This window comes from Papio anubis, chromosome 18 (assembly GCF_008728515.1).
Source record: "Papio anubis isolate 15944 chromosome 18, Panubis1.0, whole genome shotgun sequence".
Classification (NCBI taxonomy): domain Eukaryota; kingdom Metazoa; phylum Chordata; class Mammalia; order Primates; family Cercopithecidae; genus Papio; species Papio anubis.
Genome location: NC_044993.1, coordinates 42,948,106 through 42,966,613, shown reverse-complemented (window position 1 = coordinate 42,966,613; position 18,508 = coordinate 42,948,106). Strand labels below are relative to the sequence as shown.

Below are 18,508 nucleotides of genomic sequence, written 5' to 3'. Positions count from 1 at the left end.
GCGCCACTAGGGAGAGGCTGCCAACAGCTCTAGCTTCGCAGACGCGACAGACAGCACGGCCCCTGCCGGGCCCCTCCGGGCTCTCCAGCCCCTCAGCTGGGACAATGAGCCCGCCCAGACCCCGCCACGTTCGGACGAGCACTCCCGCCTACTGTCCGGTCCCCGTCCGGCCCCGCGCGGGGTGCTGTGGGACTTGTAGTTCGCTTCGCTCTCCGCAGCCGCTCCAGAGCGGCCAGGAGAACTACAGGGCCCAGGAGGCAGCGCGCAGGCCCGGGGCGGCCCCGACGGCGGTGGGTGTGCGAGCGCAGGGGCCGGGCGGCGCGGGCGCCGGGTGCGGGGATGCGGCTGCGGGCGCCGGGGCTGGGAAGCTGCTCCAGGCGCGCGAGCTAACCCGGCGCAGCGAGGGCCTACCAGGGGCGACAGGCACGTTGCATGCATGCCTTGGGCGCAGCCTTTGCGAAACCCGGCTGGGTGCGCGTTGGTGCTTCAGCGGCGCGGTGGAGGGTCCCGGTCGCCGGGGGACCGAAGCCAGGCTGGCACCGCTCGCTGAAAGAGCCCTTGGCTGGGCTTAGGTGTGAGACTGCTGCCCGCCTAGGGCAGTGCGCGACGTGTTTATTCTCTTTCTCTTTTTGTGCCAAGGTTTCCCTCCGCAAGCGCGCGATGCAGCGGGCGGCGGCGCTGGTCCGGCGGGGCTGTGGTCCCCGGACCCCCAGCTCCTGGGGCCGCAGTCAGAGCAGCGCGGCCGCCGAGGCCTCGGCGGTGCTCAAGGTGCGGCCCGAGCGCAGCCGGCGCGAGCGCATCCTCACGCTGGAGTCCATGAACCCGCAGGTGAAGGCGGTGGAGTACGCGGTGCGGGGACCCATCGTGCTCAAGGCCGGCGAGATCGAGCTTGAGCTGCAGCGGGTGAGCGCGCGCCGGGCCTCCGGGAGGCTGGGGCCGCTGAGCAAGGGAAAAACCGCAGCAGACCCAGCTGGGGTCCTCCCCACGACGTCCACCCCCATGGCCAGCTTCTCAGTCAGCCAAGCCTGGCTAAAACGAGAGAATGCCTCCTCCCGCCCCTTCACTGGTGCCCAGCACCCGGCACTGGTGAGGCCTTGCAATACGGTTCACTTGTTGAATTGAATTCAATTGTTGAGCAGCCGGTGCTGCCAGGCACCGCACGTTGTGTGTCTGCCCTACCCCCGTGGAACCAAGGTCCAGTGGAGGGAGGAACATAAGCGAATGAAGAAAGAAGCAGTAGAGTCTCAGTGATAAGTTCTTGGAAGAAAGTAAAAAGGAAGAGGGTTGGAATGGGGGTGGTGGGAGGGAAACCATTTTAGGTAGGAGGGGAGATGGGGGGCGGGGGGGCGCTCTGCGGAAACTTGGGTCTGTTCCCCAGTCTTTCTCCGTGTCTTTGGCCCTTAGGGTCTTTGCCAGTCCCGATTCCCGGAAGAGTCGGCAGAATTCCTTCCTGTAGGCCCCTCTGGAGCCTTGGCCGACCAGCCACTTCTCTGGTCTGGTGACAGTCACCGAGGTGGGGAACCAGAGGGTTGGGCCTGTCCGGCTTTGGTAAGGGGGCCCTGGGACTTTCTTCACCTTGGTGGCCAGCCGGCTGGCTGGGATCTTGGCTTGAGTTTATAGCTTCATGTAAGGTGACCCCACAGCCAGGAAGGATTTCTGCCTCCCCACAACCAGGATGTCTGGGGTTGGGGTGATAGAGAGGTCCCTGTAGGAAAGAGTTCTAGCCTGGGTGGAATTCAGGAGGCAGAGCCGAGAGGGGTTATCTTAAAAAGTAAATACTCCTAAGATTTGTAAGAAGCTAATAATCACCCAGCTGCTTGCTAGAGAGAGTCTGACTGAGAATTGAGGTGGGAGGGGGGGTTACTTGATCTTGCCCTCACCTTGATCACTTAGTGCCCCATGAATGCATGGCAGTAAGCTTCAGGGGGATCATGACACTTGACCCCTTTCCGGTGGGAACTTGGGGGTTTTAATGAGCTCCTGGCCTCCTGAGACCTGGTTGAGACACTCAGTTCTGCTGACTCAAAACAGTGAGCTGGACGAGTCAGAGTCCAGTCTCCCGCGGACTCCTTGCAGGGCTAAGTGTGAAGCTGGCCGGGAGGAGGCTGGCTTTGTTTCTGTGCCTCCCTGGCCCAGAGGTGGGCCCGGCAGAGAACACGGGCTGTTGTTGTCTGGCAGGCTGGAGCTGGCCCTCCTTGAGGCAACAGCCTCCCTGCTAAAACACAGCTGGGATTAACGTGTTCCTGGTTTATCACGTTACAGCTGATTTCTCTGGTTCCAGAACTGGCAGGGGTTCCAGGAATTACCTCTGCCTTTTGCTAAATAGCAGCTCCTGTGTTGGCTCCATGAGGCTTGAGGATGATGGGGACAGAAGGGCACTGTCTTTGCCTTGAGGAATCTGATTGCTGCGTTATTCTCTGAGCCTGAGTCCCCCTCCCCCGATTCTTTAAGAATGTGTGGGGATTTTTTAGCAGGCAGAATATGTGAGAGCCTTCCAAGTGGGAGCAGTGCTGTGAGCAACGGCAGGAAGTTGGGGAGTTCTGGGCATTTGGGGAAGGGGGCTGGTGCTTTAGTGGAACGCTATCAGAGAGATGTGGGAGGTGAATGAGACAGAAAAGGTGGACTGGAGTCTTGTGTGCTGGGATTCGGATGTCATGGTGCGTTTTGGTTGGAGGTGGGAACCAGAAAGTGTTTCCAGCAGGGATGTGGCTTGATGATTGCAGGTGGGCAAATATCTTGGTTACTGGGCCAGGGACATCTCTGATTTCTGAGACAGAAGCTCCACACCCCCATATCCTACTCCTGAGTTAGTTGATTTTTTTTGGCCACCTACATTCTGGTACTTTCATTCAAGCGCATCCATTCTCATTCTCTTCTCACTGTGAGTCTCAGTTCGCTGGCTGTGGGTGCTGGCTAGACCAGCTTAGATAGCCTCACTGAAACCCTTCCTTCTTGGGAGACAGCCTTGCTTCTCCTTGCCAGCTTAAACAGTGCCCTTCTTGCAAGAGCCACATTTCCCCAGTCCTTTCTTTTTAGTTATTTCTGGCTTGCCTTCTCTTTGTGCAGCTTTGGTTTTTCTACTTCTGTTTTGAACTGTCGTGCTCAAAACTGGTTGGTTAGAGGCCGGCCACGGTGGCTCACACCTATAATTCCAGCGCTTTGGGAGGCCGAGGTGGGTGGATCACCTGAGGTCAGGAGTTCGAGACCAGCCTGGCCAACATGGCGAAACCCTGTCTCTACTAAAAACACAAAAATTAGCCGGGCATGGTGGTACACACTTGTAACCCCAGCTACTCGGCAGGCTGAGGCAGGAGAATCGCTTGAACCTGGAAGGTGGAGGTGGCAGTGAGCCGAGATGCACTCCAGCCTGGGCAACAAGAGCGCAGAACGAGACTGCATCTCAAAAAACAAACAAACAAAAAAACTGATTGGTTAGAGATTTGATGGGCTAGGATTTGTAGGGAGTAGGGTGACTCAGGGTGAATCCTATATCCATTCTGGACCTCAGGTTCCCTAGAGTATAAACAGATGTGGCCTGGCTGGGCCAGGGTTCTCCCTGTCCTCAGTTTTATACCTCCTTGTCCATTCAAAACTGTCCTTGGGGACTCAAGGTGACTCTTGGTGGTACCAAGGCCTTCATGCTGTCTATGGAATTCTTTCACCAGGTGTTCTGCAAACAATGTAGGCTGTTTGGGCATGTGGCTCTGGTGTTTGACTTTGGGTGGCTGGCTGAGCTGAATCCCTGTCCTTTCTGCTTCTCTGGCAGTGGAGCCTGAAGGAGGCGGGGAGGTGGGCTAAGGGCTGTGAAAAGGGCCGTTCTCCTGCAACCCCAGCTCTATGCTCTTAGAGGGGCCTTGCTTCTCCCTGAGAGCAGCTCCAAAGGGGAGAACCTATCTTAGCTTTTCAGATCCTGGTGTTCACTGCAAGCAGCACTTAAAAATAAGCTGCAATTAAAAGGAGTTTTGAAAAGATCTGACAGTTCTTTCTCAACCTACTTTTTCCCTTGCTTTATTGGGGGATGGGGGTTGGGGATTGGTACAAGTGGAGACAGGAATGGCTTTGCTTCTAGCTGTAAGGCAACAGTCAGGGCAGACATTCAGAACTGAGGGAAAGACTGACGGTTACTGGTCATGTCAGTATGTGTTGCATCCAAACAAAGGTAAAAGCAGAGAGTGCTAAGGCACGTGGCTATAGTTAGCTAAGAACTAAGATTGGAAACCCTGTATGTGCCAAGCACAGGTGGTGAATCTCACTCATTTTCTGTGGGATTTAGATGCTCCTTTATTTATTTATTTATTTATTTATTTATTGAGACTGAATCTAGTTCTGTCACCCAGGCTGGAGTGCAGTGGCACGATCTCGTCTCACTGCAACCTCCGCCTCCTGGGTTCAAGCAATCCTCCTTCCTCAGCCTCCCGAGTAGCTGCGATTACAAGTGCCCGCCACCACGCCCAGCTAAATTTTTTGTATTTTTAGTAGAGACGGGGTTTCACTGTGTTGGCCAGGCTGGTCTTGAACTCCTGACTGTGATCTATCTGCTTTGGCCTCCCAAAGTGCTGGCATTACAAACGTGAGCCACTGCGCCCCACCAGATGCTACTTTATTTTTTAAAAGACAGGGTCTTGCTCTATTGCCTAGGCTGGAATGCAGTGGCACAATTATGACTCACTGCAGCCTTGAACTCCTGGGCTCGAGCCATCCTCCTACCTCAGCCTCCTGAGCAGCTTGGACTACAGGTGTGCACCACCATGCCTGGCTAATTTTTAAATTTTTTGTAGAGACCAGGTCTTACTATGTTGCCCAGGGTGGTCTCAAACTCCTGGCTTCAAGTAATCCTCCCACCTTGGCCTCCCAAAGTGCTGGATGGGTGGGCGTGAGCCACCACACCCAGCTACTTTTTCTTTTGTAATTATTATTACATAATAATACTAATTATTATTGTTAATTATAGCTGTTCCGCCAAACAGCCCATACTGTTTGCAGAGCACCTGGCGAAAGGATTCCATAGCTCTATCATCCAGGCAGGAGTGCAGTGGCGCAATCTCAGCTCACTGCAGCCTCGACTTCCTGGGCTCGGGCGATCCTCACACCTCAGCCTCCTGAGTAGCTGGGACCACAAGGCGTATGCCACCATGCCTGGCTAATTTTTGCATTTTTTTGTAGAGACAGGGTTTGCCATGTTGCCCAGGCTATTAATTTTTTTTTTTTTTTTTTTTTTTAAAGAGACAGGGCCTTACTCTTTCTCCTAGGCTGGAGTGCAATGGTGCAATCGTAGCTCACTGTGGCCGCAAATTCCTGGGCTCGAGTGATCCTCCTGCCTCAGCCTCTTCAGAAGCTAGGACTACAGGCGTGTGCCACCATTCTGGCTAATTTCCTTTTTTGTAGAGATAGGATCTTGGTATGTTGTCTGGGCTGGTCTCAAACTGCTAGCCTTGGGTGATCCTCCCATCTCAGCCTCCCAAAGTGCCAGGATTACCTGTATGAGCCACTGTGCTTGGTCTAGATGCTACTTTAAAATTTGTAGTGCAGGCTTCCAATAGGAGGAACCCTCCATCTACCCAGCCTGCCCAGGTCAGTCACCACACATATGCTGGGCTCTGCCTTTGTGTGCTGTGGGCCTCAGACAAGTCATTCAGCCTTGGTTTACTCATCTGCAAAATGTGACCAGTTTATTTCTCTGAAAGACTAGTTTGAGTCTTTGATACTTTGATGATAATACTTTGAACAGCTGTGAAGCTAATTAGAACTGCCAGGTCTTCCTTCTCAAGCTAATGAGAGTGGTCTAGGGATAAGAAGTTCTGAGGGTCGCTTGTCTTTCCTACCTCCTGAGGCTCTGGGTCTGGGAAGTGCTCTGTGGGACTTGCTCTTTCCTCCTGGGCAAGCTGCTTGCTGTTTTGAGCAACTCCCACTATCCTGTTTGGAATTTATTCAGCTTTCACCCCTGCTTCTGCCTTGCGAATCTGGGCTTCTATAGTTGACCACCCCACGGACGCCCAGAGTTCAGGGGCCCACACCCTGCCTTCCCTGCCTCAGTGATCTGGCAGCTTAGCCTTGGGGACTCTGGCCTATGCTCTCAGTCACAGACGTGGGTAGCTGCAGCTCCGGTTTCTTCTGGTTTCACTTGTCTTTCTGTTTTGGGACTAGATCTTGTGCTGAGCCTCAGCTGTGAAATGGACCTGCTTTCTGGGACTGTGGGTCTAGTTGGTGTTTGTCTCTGGGACCTCTTGCGGGAGCTCTCTGTAGGACTTTCTGCCCGCCCTCGCCCCAGTCAGTGCCCTTTTTGGGATCAGGAGCCCGGGAGCACTTCCACATCATGCTCCTAGGGCTGGGGCCTGCAGGTCCTCTCTCCCACGCCCTGCCCTTCTCCTTCCCCGCACCCCATTCTTATTCTTCACCAGCCTGAGCTCTGGAGGGTGGTGGTCTCATCTGTGCTGCTCATGGCTGTCACTGGGGCATGGGTGACCAGTATTTGTTGAATTGGAGGAAAGTTCTCTGCCAGCCTTTCTGCCCACAGGCCATGTAAGGTGACCAGAGCCATCCCTTGCATAAGGAAACAGCCTTGTGCCTGGTTTTTTCTCCCCATTTTTATTGAGGGGGAGACAAATATAATTGACAAAGAAAAATTGTATATATTCAAGGGACACAGTGTGGTGGTTTGACATTTATATACATTGTATATGTAATATGACATGGAGATGATTACCACAATTATTAATACTCCATCCTTTACCACACCGTCACCATCTGTGTGTGTGCGCCTGAGACATTTCAGTCCTGTTCTCAGCAAATTTCAGGTAAAAAATACAGGTTTTTTGTTTTGGCTTTTTGTTGTTGTTGTTTGTTTTGGTTTTGAGATGGAGTTTTGCTCTTGTTGTCCAGGCTGGAGTGCAATGGCGTGATCTCGGCTCACCCCAACCTCCGCTTCCCCAGTTCAAGCAATTCTCCTGCCAAGTAGCTGGGATTACAGGCATGTGCCACCACACCCAGCTAATTTTGTATTTTTAGTAGAGATGGGGTTTCTCCATGTTGGTCAGGCTGGTTTCGAACTCCCAACCTCAGGTGATCCATCTGCCGTGGCCTCCCGAAGTGCTGGGATTACAGGCATGAGCCACCGTGCCCAGCCGAAAATGCAATGTTATTAAGTATAGTCACCATGCTGTACGTTAGATTCTCAGAACTTATTCATATTTTTAAAAATTATTATTTTTTTGAGACGGAGTCTCGCTCTGTCGCCCAGGCTGGAGTGCAGTGGCCGGATCTCAGCTTACTGCAAGCTCCGCCTCCCGGGTTTATGCCATTCTCCTGCCTCAGCCTCCCAAGTCGCCCGGCTAGTTTTTTGTACTTTTTAGTAGAGACGGGGTTTCACCGTGTTAGCCAGGATGGTCTGGATCTCCTGACCTCGTGATCCACCTGTCTTGGCCTCCCAAAGTGCTGGGATTACAGGCTTGAGCCACTGTGCCCGGCCTCCGGCCTGCATTTTTTTTTTTTTTTTTGATTTTTTTGAGACGGAGTCTGGCTCTGTCGCCCAGGCTGGAGTGCAGTGGCTGGATCTCAGCTCACTGCAAGCTCCGCCTCCCGGGTTCACGCCATTCTCCTGCCTCAGCCTCCCGAGTAGCTGGGACTACAGGCGTCCGCCACATCGCCCGGCTAGTTTTTTGTATTTTTTAGTAGTGACGGGGTTTCACCGTGTTAGCCAGGATAGTCTCGATCTCCTGACCTCGTGATCCACCCGTCTCGGCCTCCCAAAGTGCTGGGATTACAGGCTTGAGCCACCGCGCCCGGTGGGGCCTGCATTTTTTAAAGAAACAATGAAATGAAAGTTTCTGGAGGCTAAATTCAGCCCCCTTTATTGTAATCTCAAGACAATGTTAAAATTGCCTTGAGCCACCATGCCTGGCCTAAACATTATTTAATTTTTGTGGGTATGTGGTAGTTTTTTTTTTGTTTGTTTGTTTTTTTTTTTTTTTTTTTTTTTTGAGACGGAGTCTTGCTCTGTTGCCAGGCTGGAGTGTAGTGGGGCAATCTCAGCTCACTGCAATCTCCACCTCCCAACTTCAAGGGATTCCCCTGCCTCAGGCTCCTGAATAGCTGGGACTCCAGGTGCATACCACCACGCCCGGCTAATATCTACTGACCTACTGACGCCTGTCTCGGCCTCCCAAAGTGCTGGGATTATAGGCATGAGCCACTGCGCCAGGGTGGTAGATGTATTATTTATGGGGTACACCAGATATTTTGGTGCAGGCATGTAGTGTGTAAGAATCACATCAGGGTAAATGAGGTATCCATGCCCTCCAGCGTTTGTCCTTTGTCTTATAAACAATCCAGTTATATATACTCTTAGCTTTTTTAAAAAATATACAATTATTGACTATAGTCACCCTGTGTGGTGTCAAATACTAGATCATTCCTTCTACTTTTCGGTACCCATTAACCATCCCCACTTGCCCCCACCCACCCCTACTGCCCTTTCCAGACTCTAGGAACCATCCTTCTACTCTCCATCTTCATGAGTTCAGTTTTTCAAATTTTTAGCTCCCACAAATAAGTGAGAACATGCAAAATGTGTCATCTTACAACTGAAAGTTTGTACCCTTTGGCTGACATTGCCTCATTTCCACTCCTGCAACCCCGTGGCTGGCAGCTATCACCTCTGCTTTTATTAGTTCAACTTTTAGATTAGTTTAACTTTTTTAGATTCCACATATGAGTGAGATCATACAGTGTTTGTCTTTCTGTGTCTGGCTTTTTTCACTTCACACAGTGTCCTCCAGGTTCATCCATACTTTTGCAAATGACTGGATTTTCTTATTTTTTCAATGGCTGAATAATAGTCCATTGTGTATATGTACCATATCTTTATCCATTCATCAACCTGATGGACACTTAGGTTGGTTCCATGTCTTGGCTCTTAGAAATAGTGCTGCAGTGAACAAGGGAATGCAGACATCTCTTCAAGACACTGATTTTATTTCCTTCAGATCTGTACCCAGCAGTTGGATTGCTGGATCTTAGGGTAGTTCTATTTTTAGTTTTTCAAGGAACCTCCATACTGTTTTCCATAATGGCTATACCAATTTACATTCCCACCAACGGTGTGCAGGGTTCCCTTTCCCCATACCCTCACCAACACTGATCTTTCAACTTTTTATAATAACCATGCTAACAAGTATGAGATGATATCTCATTGTGGCTGTGATTTGTGTTTGATTAGATGTTTTGCATCTTTTTCATGCATCTGTTGACCATTTGTATGTCTTTTGTGGAAAGTCTCTTCACGTCCTTTGTCCATTTTTAAATCAGGTTTAATGTTTTTTTTTTTTCTTGAGTTGTATGAATTCCTTATTTGCATATATTGGATATTTGGATATAAGGATCCCCTTATCAGATATTTTATTTACAAATACAGTTGTCTCTCAGTATCCAAGGAGGACCTCCCTCAGATACCTAAAGCCAAGGGTGCTCAAGTCCCTGATATAAATGGCATAGTATTTGCATATGACCTATGCACATCCTCCTGTATAATTTAAATCATCTTTACAGCCTCTATAGATTACATATAATATGAGTACATATTGTGTAAATATGGTTCAACTCTATTGTTTAGGGAACAATGATAAAAGTCTGTATGTGTTTAGTCCAGGTGCAGGGTTTTTCCTGGATTTTTTTTTTTTTTTTTTTTGAGACAGAGTCTCTCTCTGTCACCCAGGCTGGAGTGCAGTGGCGCGATCTCAGCTCACTGCAGGCTCTGCCTCCTGGGTTCACACCATTCTCCTGCCTCAGCCTCCCAAGTAGCTGGAACTACAGGTGCGTGCCACCATGCCTGGCTAATTTTTTTGTATTTTTAGTAGAGACAGGATTTCACAGTGTTAGCCAGGATGGTCTCGATCTCCTGACATCGTGATCCGCCCGCCTCAGCTCCCAAAGTGCTGGGATTACAGACGTGAGCCACTGTGCCCGGCCCTTTCCTGAATATTTTTGATCCGTGGTTCATTGAGTCCGCAGATGCTGGAGACACGGATGCGGAGGCCGACGATGTTCCCTTCCATGGTCCGCCTTTTTGTTGATTGTTTCCTTTGCTGTGCATTGTTAGAATCATCCATCCGCCTGTGACCCTCATGCTGGTGAGAGGCCTGTGGGCTGGGGAGGACAATTATTCTACCTGCTAACACCCTATGAAATATGCCGTCCCCAGAGCTGGGGGTGGGGGGATGGTGCCCTCCCCCGATCCCTGCTTGAGCCAAAGTGGCGGGAGGGGAGCCCTCCCTGGGAAGAACCTTCCGTCCATCTGTGCTGCACAGGGGAGGTGGCTCTGGGCGGGATGTGTGCAGGTGGATTCGAAGGTGGCTCTAGAATGCCGTGAGAGGAATCAGGATGATGCAGCTCCTTAGCCCCTCTGAGCTGGCAGGGCCCTGAGGGCAGGGCAGGGGCAAGGTTCCCATGGGTGCTGTGCCTGTGGGCTCTGGACAAGTCACTGTGGGAGTCACTATCGGGAGTCTACCCCAGGCTCTTGGTATTTCCCGCCCCATGTAGACCTTGAGTGCCTGGATGCAGGAGTGTGCTCAGAACAGTCTCTTCTGCATGGTGGCCCTTAGCTGGATGGGCTGGTTTCTTCACCCATTCAGGGTAGCCAGTGTCCTGACCCCCAGCTCATCCATCATAGCAAAATGTCCAGGGTCTGCAGGCACTGAGACCCAAGAATGGAGATGCTGTGTTCCTAGGTTTCACCACAGTGGCCCTGCGTTGGTTGAGCAGTGCGGCGGAGGGCACGGGAAACGAACATTCAGGGCTCTGTTCCAGGCGTTATACTCTCCCTGTGTTAGGCTGGCCCAGGGCCCACAGCTGTGTGTTGGTTCCTGGGTCTCACAACTGTGACAGATTTACTCCCTATGAAGAATGGGCTGTATCCACACCCCAGAAATCACCCAGGTTCAGCGAGCTAGGCCTGGGGTCTGCAACAATTCAGTCAGGCTGAGCAAGGACCCCATGCCAGGAGTCCAGGCCAGTGCCAAGCAGTGGATTGGGCCCGCCCCTTTGTACACAGAGGCTTGGGTAACTGCCCACACCCTCAGCCTCTGGGCTCCTGGCTGTGGGATGAGTGTGGGGGCTGCACCCTTGCAGCCAGAGCCTCTCCAGAGTGCCTGTACCCCCGTGCAGTGGGCAGTGCCGCCCTGGCTCTCCAGATACAGTGACTGCGTCTGGATGCCACTGGGGATCTTTTTTTTTTTTTTTTTTTTTTTGAGACGGAGTCTTGCTCTGTCGCCCAGGCTGGAGTACAGTGGCACGATCTCGGCTCACTGCAAGCTCCACCTCCCAGGTTCACGCCATTCTCCTGCCGCAGTCTCCCAAGTAGCTGGGACGACAGGTGCCTGCCACCACGCCCGGCTAATTTTTTGTATTTTTAGTAGAGACGGGGTTTCACCGTGTTAGCCAGGATGGTCTCGATCTGCTGACCCCGTGATCCGCTCGCCTCAGCCTCCAAAAGTGCTGGGATTACAGGCTTGAGCCACCGCGCTCGGCCGCCACTGGGAATCTTTATCCATGTTGGCCAGACACTGAAGAACTCAGCAGACGGGCCACAAGGGGCTTAGAGGGCCCCCTTCCCCAAGAAACAGCTTGTAGGACTTAGGCCCTGTTTATGATGGCCCAGAGCTACTTTGGGGGCATCTTCCTCAGTTACCCATGCCTCCTCACATAGGGCTTAGGGGTGGCACACTAGGGCCAGAAAAACGTGTTTGGCTTCTGCTTTTGTCTCTCAAGCCCACTGGTTTGTTGTTGTTGTTGTTTTTAGGAGACAGAGTCAGGCCAGGCGAGGTGGCTCACACCTGTAATCACAGCACTTTGGGAGGCTGAGGCGGTGGATCATTTGTGCTCAGGAGTTTGAGACCAGCCTGAGAAATGTGATGAAACCCCGTCTCCATTAAAAATACAAAAATTAGCCGGGTATGGTGACACTTGCCTGTAGTCCCAGCCACTTGGGAGGCTGAGGCATGAGAATTGCTTGAACCCGGGAGGCGGAGGTTGCAGTGAACCGAGATCACACCACTGCACTCCATCCTGGGTGACAGAGGGAAACCCTGTCTCAAAAACAAACAAACAAACAAAAAAACACACACAAAAAAACAAAACTGGGGTCTCACTCTGATGCCCAGGCTGGAGAGCAGTGACGTGATCATAGCTCACTGCAACCTTGAACTCCTGGTCTCAAGTGTGATATTCCCACTTCAGCCTCCCCAGTAGCTGGGGCTACAGGCATGTGCCACCATGCCTGGCTAATTTTAATTTTTTGTAGAGATGAGGTCTTGGGCAACTTGAAAGTGTTGCCCGGGCTGTTGTTGAACTCCTGGCCTCAAGGCATCCTCCTGCCTTGGCCTCCCAAAGTGCTGGAATTACAGGTATGAGCCACCACTTCCAGTCACTAGTTTTTACTTAAGATGTACATTACTGATTTTGGAAAGGCCACGTCTTCTAAGGTTGCTTTTATTCACACATTGCATGAAAAGGAGAAAAGACAAGTGTCACAAGCACAGAGTTATATCTGTAAAATTTGTATTTGGGCTACCTTTGGGGAAGGGGCAGCTGGAGACAGGACAATGGCCAAGCCCTCCCACCCGGGCTGTGGCCACCACCTTGCTGAGCCCGCTTTTCCTCCCACTGTGACCCTGGCAACCTTGTTCCTGGGCTGGCTTTTGTAAGATGATATTTGTACTCTGCTAAGGGCTTTCACACTGTTTGTTTCAGGTAATCCTTTCAGCTGCCCTGGGAAGTCCTTGAACCTGTTGTTGACTGCACTTCTTCCAGTGGCTGATTGGGTTTATCAGGGAAATGTGCAGGATTCCCACATTTCCAGGTCGCTGTAATTCTCTTCATCAAATTCTGCTTTTGCCTTTGCAGCAGCCAGGGTGTCCTTCCATCATGTCCCCAGTGACGTTGCAAGGGTCTTGGACTTCTCTCTGTGATCTCTCTTCTGTGCTACACACATTGCTCAGGCAGTGGCCTCAATTTGCTGTTCAGTCAGTCTTTTTATCCCTGATGCCTTTTTTTTTTTTTTTTTAAATGTGAAAATCAGCCCACATTTTTCATTCTGCAAAGAATGGGTTGCAAGAAAATGACCCTGAGGATTCCCTGCTGATCCATGTCTTCTGATGGGGAGGGTTTCCTCAGTGTCCCTGGCCAGTCACTTAGGCCATCGCGGTAGAGCTGTGCCTGGGGTAGGATGCAGAGGAGTCTGGGACCCTGTGTCCCTGACATTTGGCATGTTCTGCTGCTGACTGCTGCCTCCCTCCCACACAGCTGGCCCGGAGCTGCCTTTTAGACTTCCCTGTGTGGTGGCGGTCAGGCAGTGGAGTGGCAGCTGTTTGGGATACTTGGGCAGCCAGGAAAGCTCTTCCAGCCCTTCTGGAAAGTGGGAGGCAGAGGAGGAATATAGTGGTTAAGAAGAGTGACCTTGGAATCCGGCTTCCTGTACTTATATTCAGTCCCAGCACTTACATTAATCAGTTATGTGGTTGGGCACAGTGGTTCACCCCTGTAACCCCAACACTTTGGGAGGCCAAGGTGGAGGAGCCCAGAAGGTCGGGGATGCAGTGAACCATGATCAGACCACTGCAGTCCAGCCTGAGTGACAGAGTGAGACCCTGTCTTTACAAAATAGTAATAATAAGTAATAAATAAAATTATGTTGGCCGGGCGCGATGGCTCATTCCTGTAATCTTGGCACTTTGGGAGGCCGGGGCGGGTGGATCACATGAGTTGGAGACCAGCCTGGCCAACATGTTGAAATCCTGTCTCTACTAAAAATACAAAAATTAGCCAGGCGTGGTGGTGCACGTCTGTAATCCCAGCTACTTGGGAGGCTGAGGCATGAGAATTGCTTGAACCCGGGAGGTGGAGGTTGCAGTGAGCCGAAATGGCACTACTGTACTCCATCTTAGGCAAGAGAGCAAGATTCTGTCTCAAAAAAATAAAATTATATGACCTTGAGCAAGTTTTCTAACCTTTTAGAGCCTTGATTTCCTCATCTGTCAAATGGGATTAATACTAGTTCTTCCTCATGGGATGGCTGTGAAGGTTAAATGAGACAAGGCATGTCAGAGGCCTGGCACCAAGTCAGATACTTGGTAAGGCTCAAAATAGGGTTGTTTATTAATATCCTGCGGGAACCTTGCCTGGCCTCTGGAATCCAGGGTTTAAGAGTTTCTAAGTAACCACCTGTTGCTTTCTGTCTGCCCAGGGTATCAAAAAGCCATTCACAGAGGTCATCCGAGCCAACATCGGGGACGCCCAGGCTATGGGGCAGCAGCCAATCACCTTCCTCCGGCAGGTGAGCCACCCCCAGGAGCAGAGGCTGCAGGAGGGCAGGGCCCTGGGCTGGGCGGGCCGTCGTAGGGACCATCCTCTGCCCCCTCGATATGCAGGCCCTCCCAGGCCTGATGCCCTCTGGCTGTCTCCCTTAGCCTCCTTCCTGCCTTTCTGAGGTTGTTGAAAATTTCTAGACCTGTTTTGGGGTTGCTCCGGTGTAGGAGGCTCCTGGGGAGACTCTTCCACGGGGTAGGGTCCTGGGACCTGAGTTAGGAACTTGGTAGGCAAAGGCAGTGGTAGGGTAGGTGGCAGCCCAGGGGACAGGGAAAGGCCGGCTGGGCTGGGAGGAGGCGTCGGGGGGCAGCAGGAGGTGTCGTGGCGGGGCAGGATGTGGCTTCCCACTTGAGGCCCTTCTGGCTGTGAGTGTGGGCTCTGCTGCCTACCAGCTGGGTGGCTTTGGGCAGGTAGAAGTTGGCAGATTGCTGGGCCTTGGTGAGGCGAAGAGTGCAGAGGCCTCCTGGGGCCCAGCACAGGAGCTCCAGACTGGGGACGGCCACTGTGAGCTGCTGCGCCCCGGCTGCCTCTGCAGTGACCCAGCTCCCTCCTCAGGCTCCAGGAGAAGGTGGCTTCCACATTTCAGTCTGAGCACTAACCTCGAGAGTGCCACCTGGGCCGGGATTGTGGGATTGTGGGATTGGTGGGCTGGAGGTGGTGGGGTGGGAGATGCCCCAGAGCAGAACAGAGGCGGGAGACCCGGTGTGTGACAACTTTTTCTAGAAGGACTGAGGCTGTTTTGTTTTATTTAGGTTTTGGTTTTGTTTTTGTTTTGAGATGGAGTCTCTCTCTGTCGCCCAGGTTGGAGTACAATGGTGTGCTCTTGGCTCACAGCAACCTCCACTGCCTGGGTTCAAGCAACTTGCCTGCCTTAGCCTCCCGAGTAGTTGGGATTACAGGCATGCACCACCACGCCTGGCTAATTTTTGTATTTTTGGTAGAGATGGGGTTTCACCATGTTGGCCAGGCTGGTTTCAAACTAACTTCAAACAATCCGCCCGCCTCAGCCTCCCAAAGAGCTGGGATTACAGGCATGAGCCACTGCGCCTGGACTGTTTTATTTTGTGTGTGTGTGTGTGTGTGTGTGTGTGTGTATGTGTGTGTGTGTGTGTGTGTATTTTTTTTTTTTGAGACAGGGTCTTGCTCTGTTGTCCAGGCTGGAGTGTGATTGTCACGATCTCTCTGTAACCTCAAACTCCTGGGCTGAAGCAATCCTCCTGCCTCAGCCTCCTGAGTATCTGGGACTACAGGCGTATGCCACCACACCCGGCTAATTATTAAAATTTTTGGTAGAGACAGGGTCTTGCTGTGTTGCCCAGGCTGGTCTCGAATTCCTAGGCCCAAGTAATCCTTTCTTGTCTCAACCTCCCGAGCCACTGGGATTGAGGCCCATTTTGGATCAAAATGCAGTGCTGTGTGTGGTTAAGGTTCATGGGCTAGGGCCATCAGGGAAGTCGAGCCCGGGAACCACAGTTCCCTGTTCCCTGCCTTGCTCTCTGGGGCAAAGGGCTGGGGAGGGGCTGGAAGGGCTCAGTCCACAGTCCCTGAGGGAGTTGTCACAGGGCAGTGAGGGAGAGGAGCTGAGGCTGGGCCTGGTATGGGGGGCGCTCACTGGACCTCCCTCCCACGGCCACTGCTGCTGACCCTCGGAGCAGGCCCGCGGCCCTGGATGTTAGAGTCCCCATGCGGGGCCCAGGAGGGGGAAATGAATCAGACCACACAGAGAGGCTCTGCCAGGGAAATGAGGTGGGAGGAGGCCAGAGGGCCCTGACTTCCCTGGAGCGTGAGCTTTGAAGGGGAGGGCCAAGCAAGAGCGACCTCTCAGGAGAGGTCCCCACATGGGCCTGGGTTTAAGTTGTGGCAGGCTTCAGAACAGGCCTCACTCAGCCTTATTTGCTGGAACCGTGTTCTCAGGTCCAGCCCTGCCACTGCATGGCAGGCCCAGCCTCTCCAGCCTAGTGCCAGCTGCCTCCAGCCTTCACACATCTCCTCTGACCTGCGCAGGTGCCCCTGGGAGGCGGGCAGGCCAGCTCACTGCCCATTGTGCAGATGAAGAGAAACCGGGCTCCGTGAAGCCAGGTGCTCGCTAAAGTCACCCCGCTGGTGTCAGAGCCACAAGTTCTGACCCCCTCAGTGCACCTGGCTTGGCTCCTCAGTGCCAGCCTCAACTTGCCGGGCGAGCTGGGGTTACCGGCACTTTTGTACACGTTTGCTTGCTTAATCCTCTTAATTTGTGGGGTTGGGGTGATGTTCTCTGTTACTGAGAAAAGAAAGCTAGCCCAGTTTTCATCTGGGGAGGAAAGGGGGTGATGAGGAATGCAGGGGGAGGGGGCCTAGGGCATTGGGGGAGCTCAGGCTGGGAGTAGGGGGGTTCTGCAGTCCTGCTCCACCCAGCTGGGCATTGATCGCCTGCCCCATGCTCTGCGGGCCCCTGATTGTGCCTTGGGTGTGTAAGCCCACTGTCCTTAGTGGAAGAGCTTGGGCCAGGGGCGGAGGAACAGCCTCACTCTGATCGTCGACTCCTCTTCCAGCAGCCCAGGTCATAGTGCATCCCAACTCTCAACTTCTCCCTTTCTGCTGCAGAGAGCCCAGCATCTTCCCCTCCTGCCCCCAAGCTCCCACAGGCTGAGTCCTCGCAGAGAGGCTTGTGTCAGCCCCATCCCTGGGAGCTGTCGTCCTCCCAGTGGCCTCTGTGCCCCTCCCGGAGCTCTGGGAGTCGGGGTGCTGGGAGCTCAGCCTGCGTCTTGTTCCCCCAGGTGATGGCACTGTGCACCTACCCAAACCTGCTGGACAGCCCCAGCTTCCCCGAAGATGCTAAGAAACGCGCCCGGCGGATCCTGCAGGCTTGTGGCGGGCACAGCCTGGGTGAGGCCCCAACTTGCCAGGCCCCGGGACGTGAAATGAACGAGTGTTCCCGGGGGGGCCCCAGCCTCAAGCGAGAGTCATGCATGCAAATGGGTGTGTGAATGTGTGTGGGTGGCTGACAGCGCGCAGAGTAAACAAAAAATAGCGTCCTCATCCCACTCGCGCCTTGCTGGCCTCCTGTTTATTAAGCGGGTGGTGCTGGCACCACCTTTAGGTGCAAGTGCCTACATCATGCTGGGTGTGGGTCCTCCTCCCTGGAGCCAGCCTCGTTGGACAGCAGCTGAGCCTGCCTTTGTCACAGCAGGTTTCACCCAGCAGCTGGAGGCTGGGTAGAAGTGCAGTGCCCAGTTTTGTTCAGCATCCTTGCCTCTCTGTGGCCCCCAGCTCTGAACATGTCCCTGCACTGTCTTGGAGATGGCAGCCAATTGCTGGGGAAGGGAAGCACCTTGGGACCCCTTCGGCCCCTTTCTGTGGCTTTCTTGCATCCAGTGGTGCCAGTACCCCCAGGTACTTCATGGTGTTCCCCTCAAACTGGCCCTCACTCCCCTTTTTGGGGACGCATGCCCCAATGTCTGCCTCCCGACGTGGCACCAGGCTCCGCAGAATGGACCTGGAACTTGGCCCCTGTAGATGTGAAGATGATTCTCTCCCCCTTCCCTGCAAGGATGGAGTTCCAGCCTCTGGGCCTCCAGCTCTTTGTTCTGTCATTTTCTTTCCTCTGTTTATTTCTGCTGGTTCCTTTGTGCAGCACCCACGTTGGGAATCCGGCTTCCCTCGCCCTGAGGAAAGCTGCTGTTCTTAGAATCTTCCTAGGATATGAGCCCTGATGTTCCGGAAAGTGGAGCTGAGGGTGGGGACAGATTCTGGCGACTTGTTCAGCAGGGAAGTGGCCCCTCCTTGTTGTCTCTATCTCCTGCCACCCCCCCCCCCCCCAACTTTTTCTGCTCTGTCCCTTATTGACGGCCCTGTGCTCACCCTCCTGGGTGTGGCCCCACTGCTGTCCCTCTGAGTCTGGGCACTGTCTCTCTCAGGAGGGGGCCAGCCCCCCCTTGCTTTTCCACCTGCCAGCCTGGATGGGGTGTGGGCTGGGGCCTTGTGTGCCACGACCTAACCACAGGCTGGCAGAAAGCAGCTCTGCAGCCCAGAGGCCCAGCTGCCAGGCTCCTTCCCCCCCTGCACGCTCTGCCTGGCCCCAAGGGCAAAGGTGTTTCTCAAAGACCCCCATGGCTATGGGCCTAAAACTCCTGGAAGCCCCCAACTGAGAGGCAGGGGGAGGGGAATGTGCCTT

At 53.1% G+C, this 18,508-nt stretch overlaps 1 protein-coding gene across 2 annotated transcripts in view; it reads left to right on the top strand.

Moving 5' to 3' along the window:
- The first annotated feature begins 317 nt into the window (after positions 1–317).
- GPT2 (glutamic--pyruvic transaminase 2) overlaps positions 318–18,508 on the top strand; it is a 47,804-nt gene continuing 29,613 nt past the window's right edge. The window contains exons 1-4 of one of the 2 annotated variants that reach the window (XM_009196369.4): positions 331–423; positions 640–903; positions 14,234–14,323; positions 17,112–17,220. In XM_009196369.4, coding sequence (XP_009194633.1) covers positions 661–903; positions 14,234–14,323; positions 17,112–17,220 — 442 coding nt within the window. In that variant the 5' untranslated portion in view covers positions 331–423; positions 640–660. Of the gene's footprint in view, positions 904–14,233; positions 14,324–17,111; positions 17,221–18,508 lie in introns of both variants that reach the window. The other variant, XM_017953323.3, reaches the window with a different exon arrangement.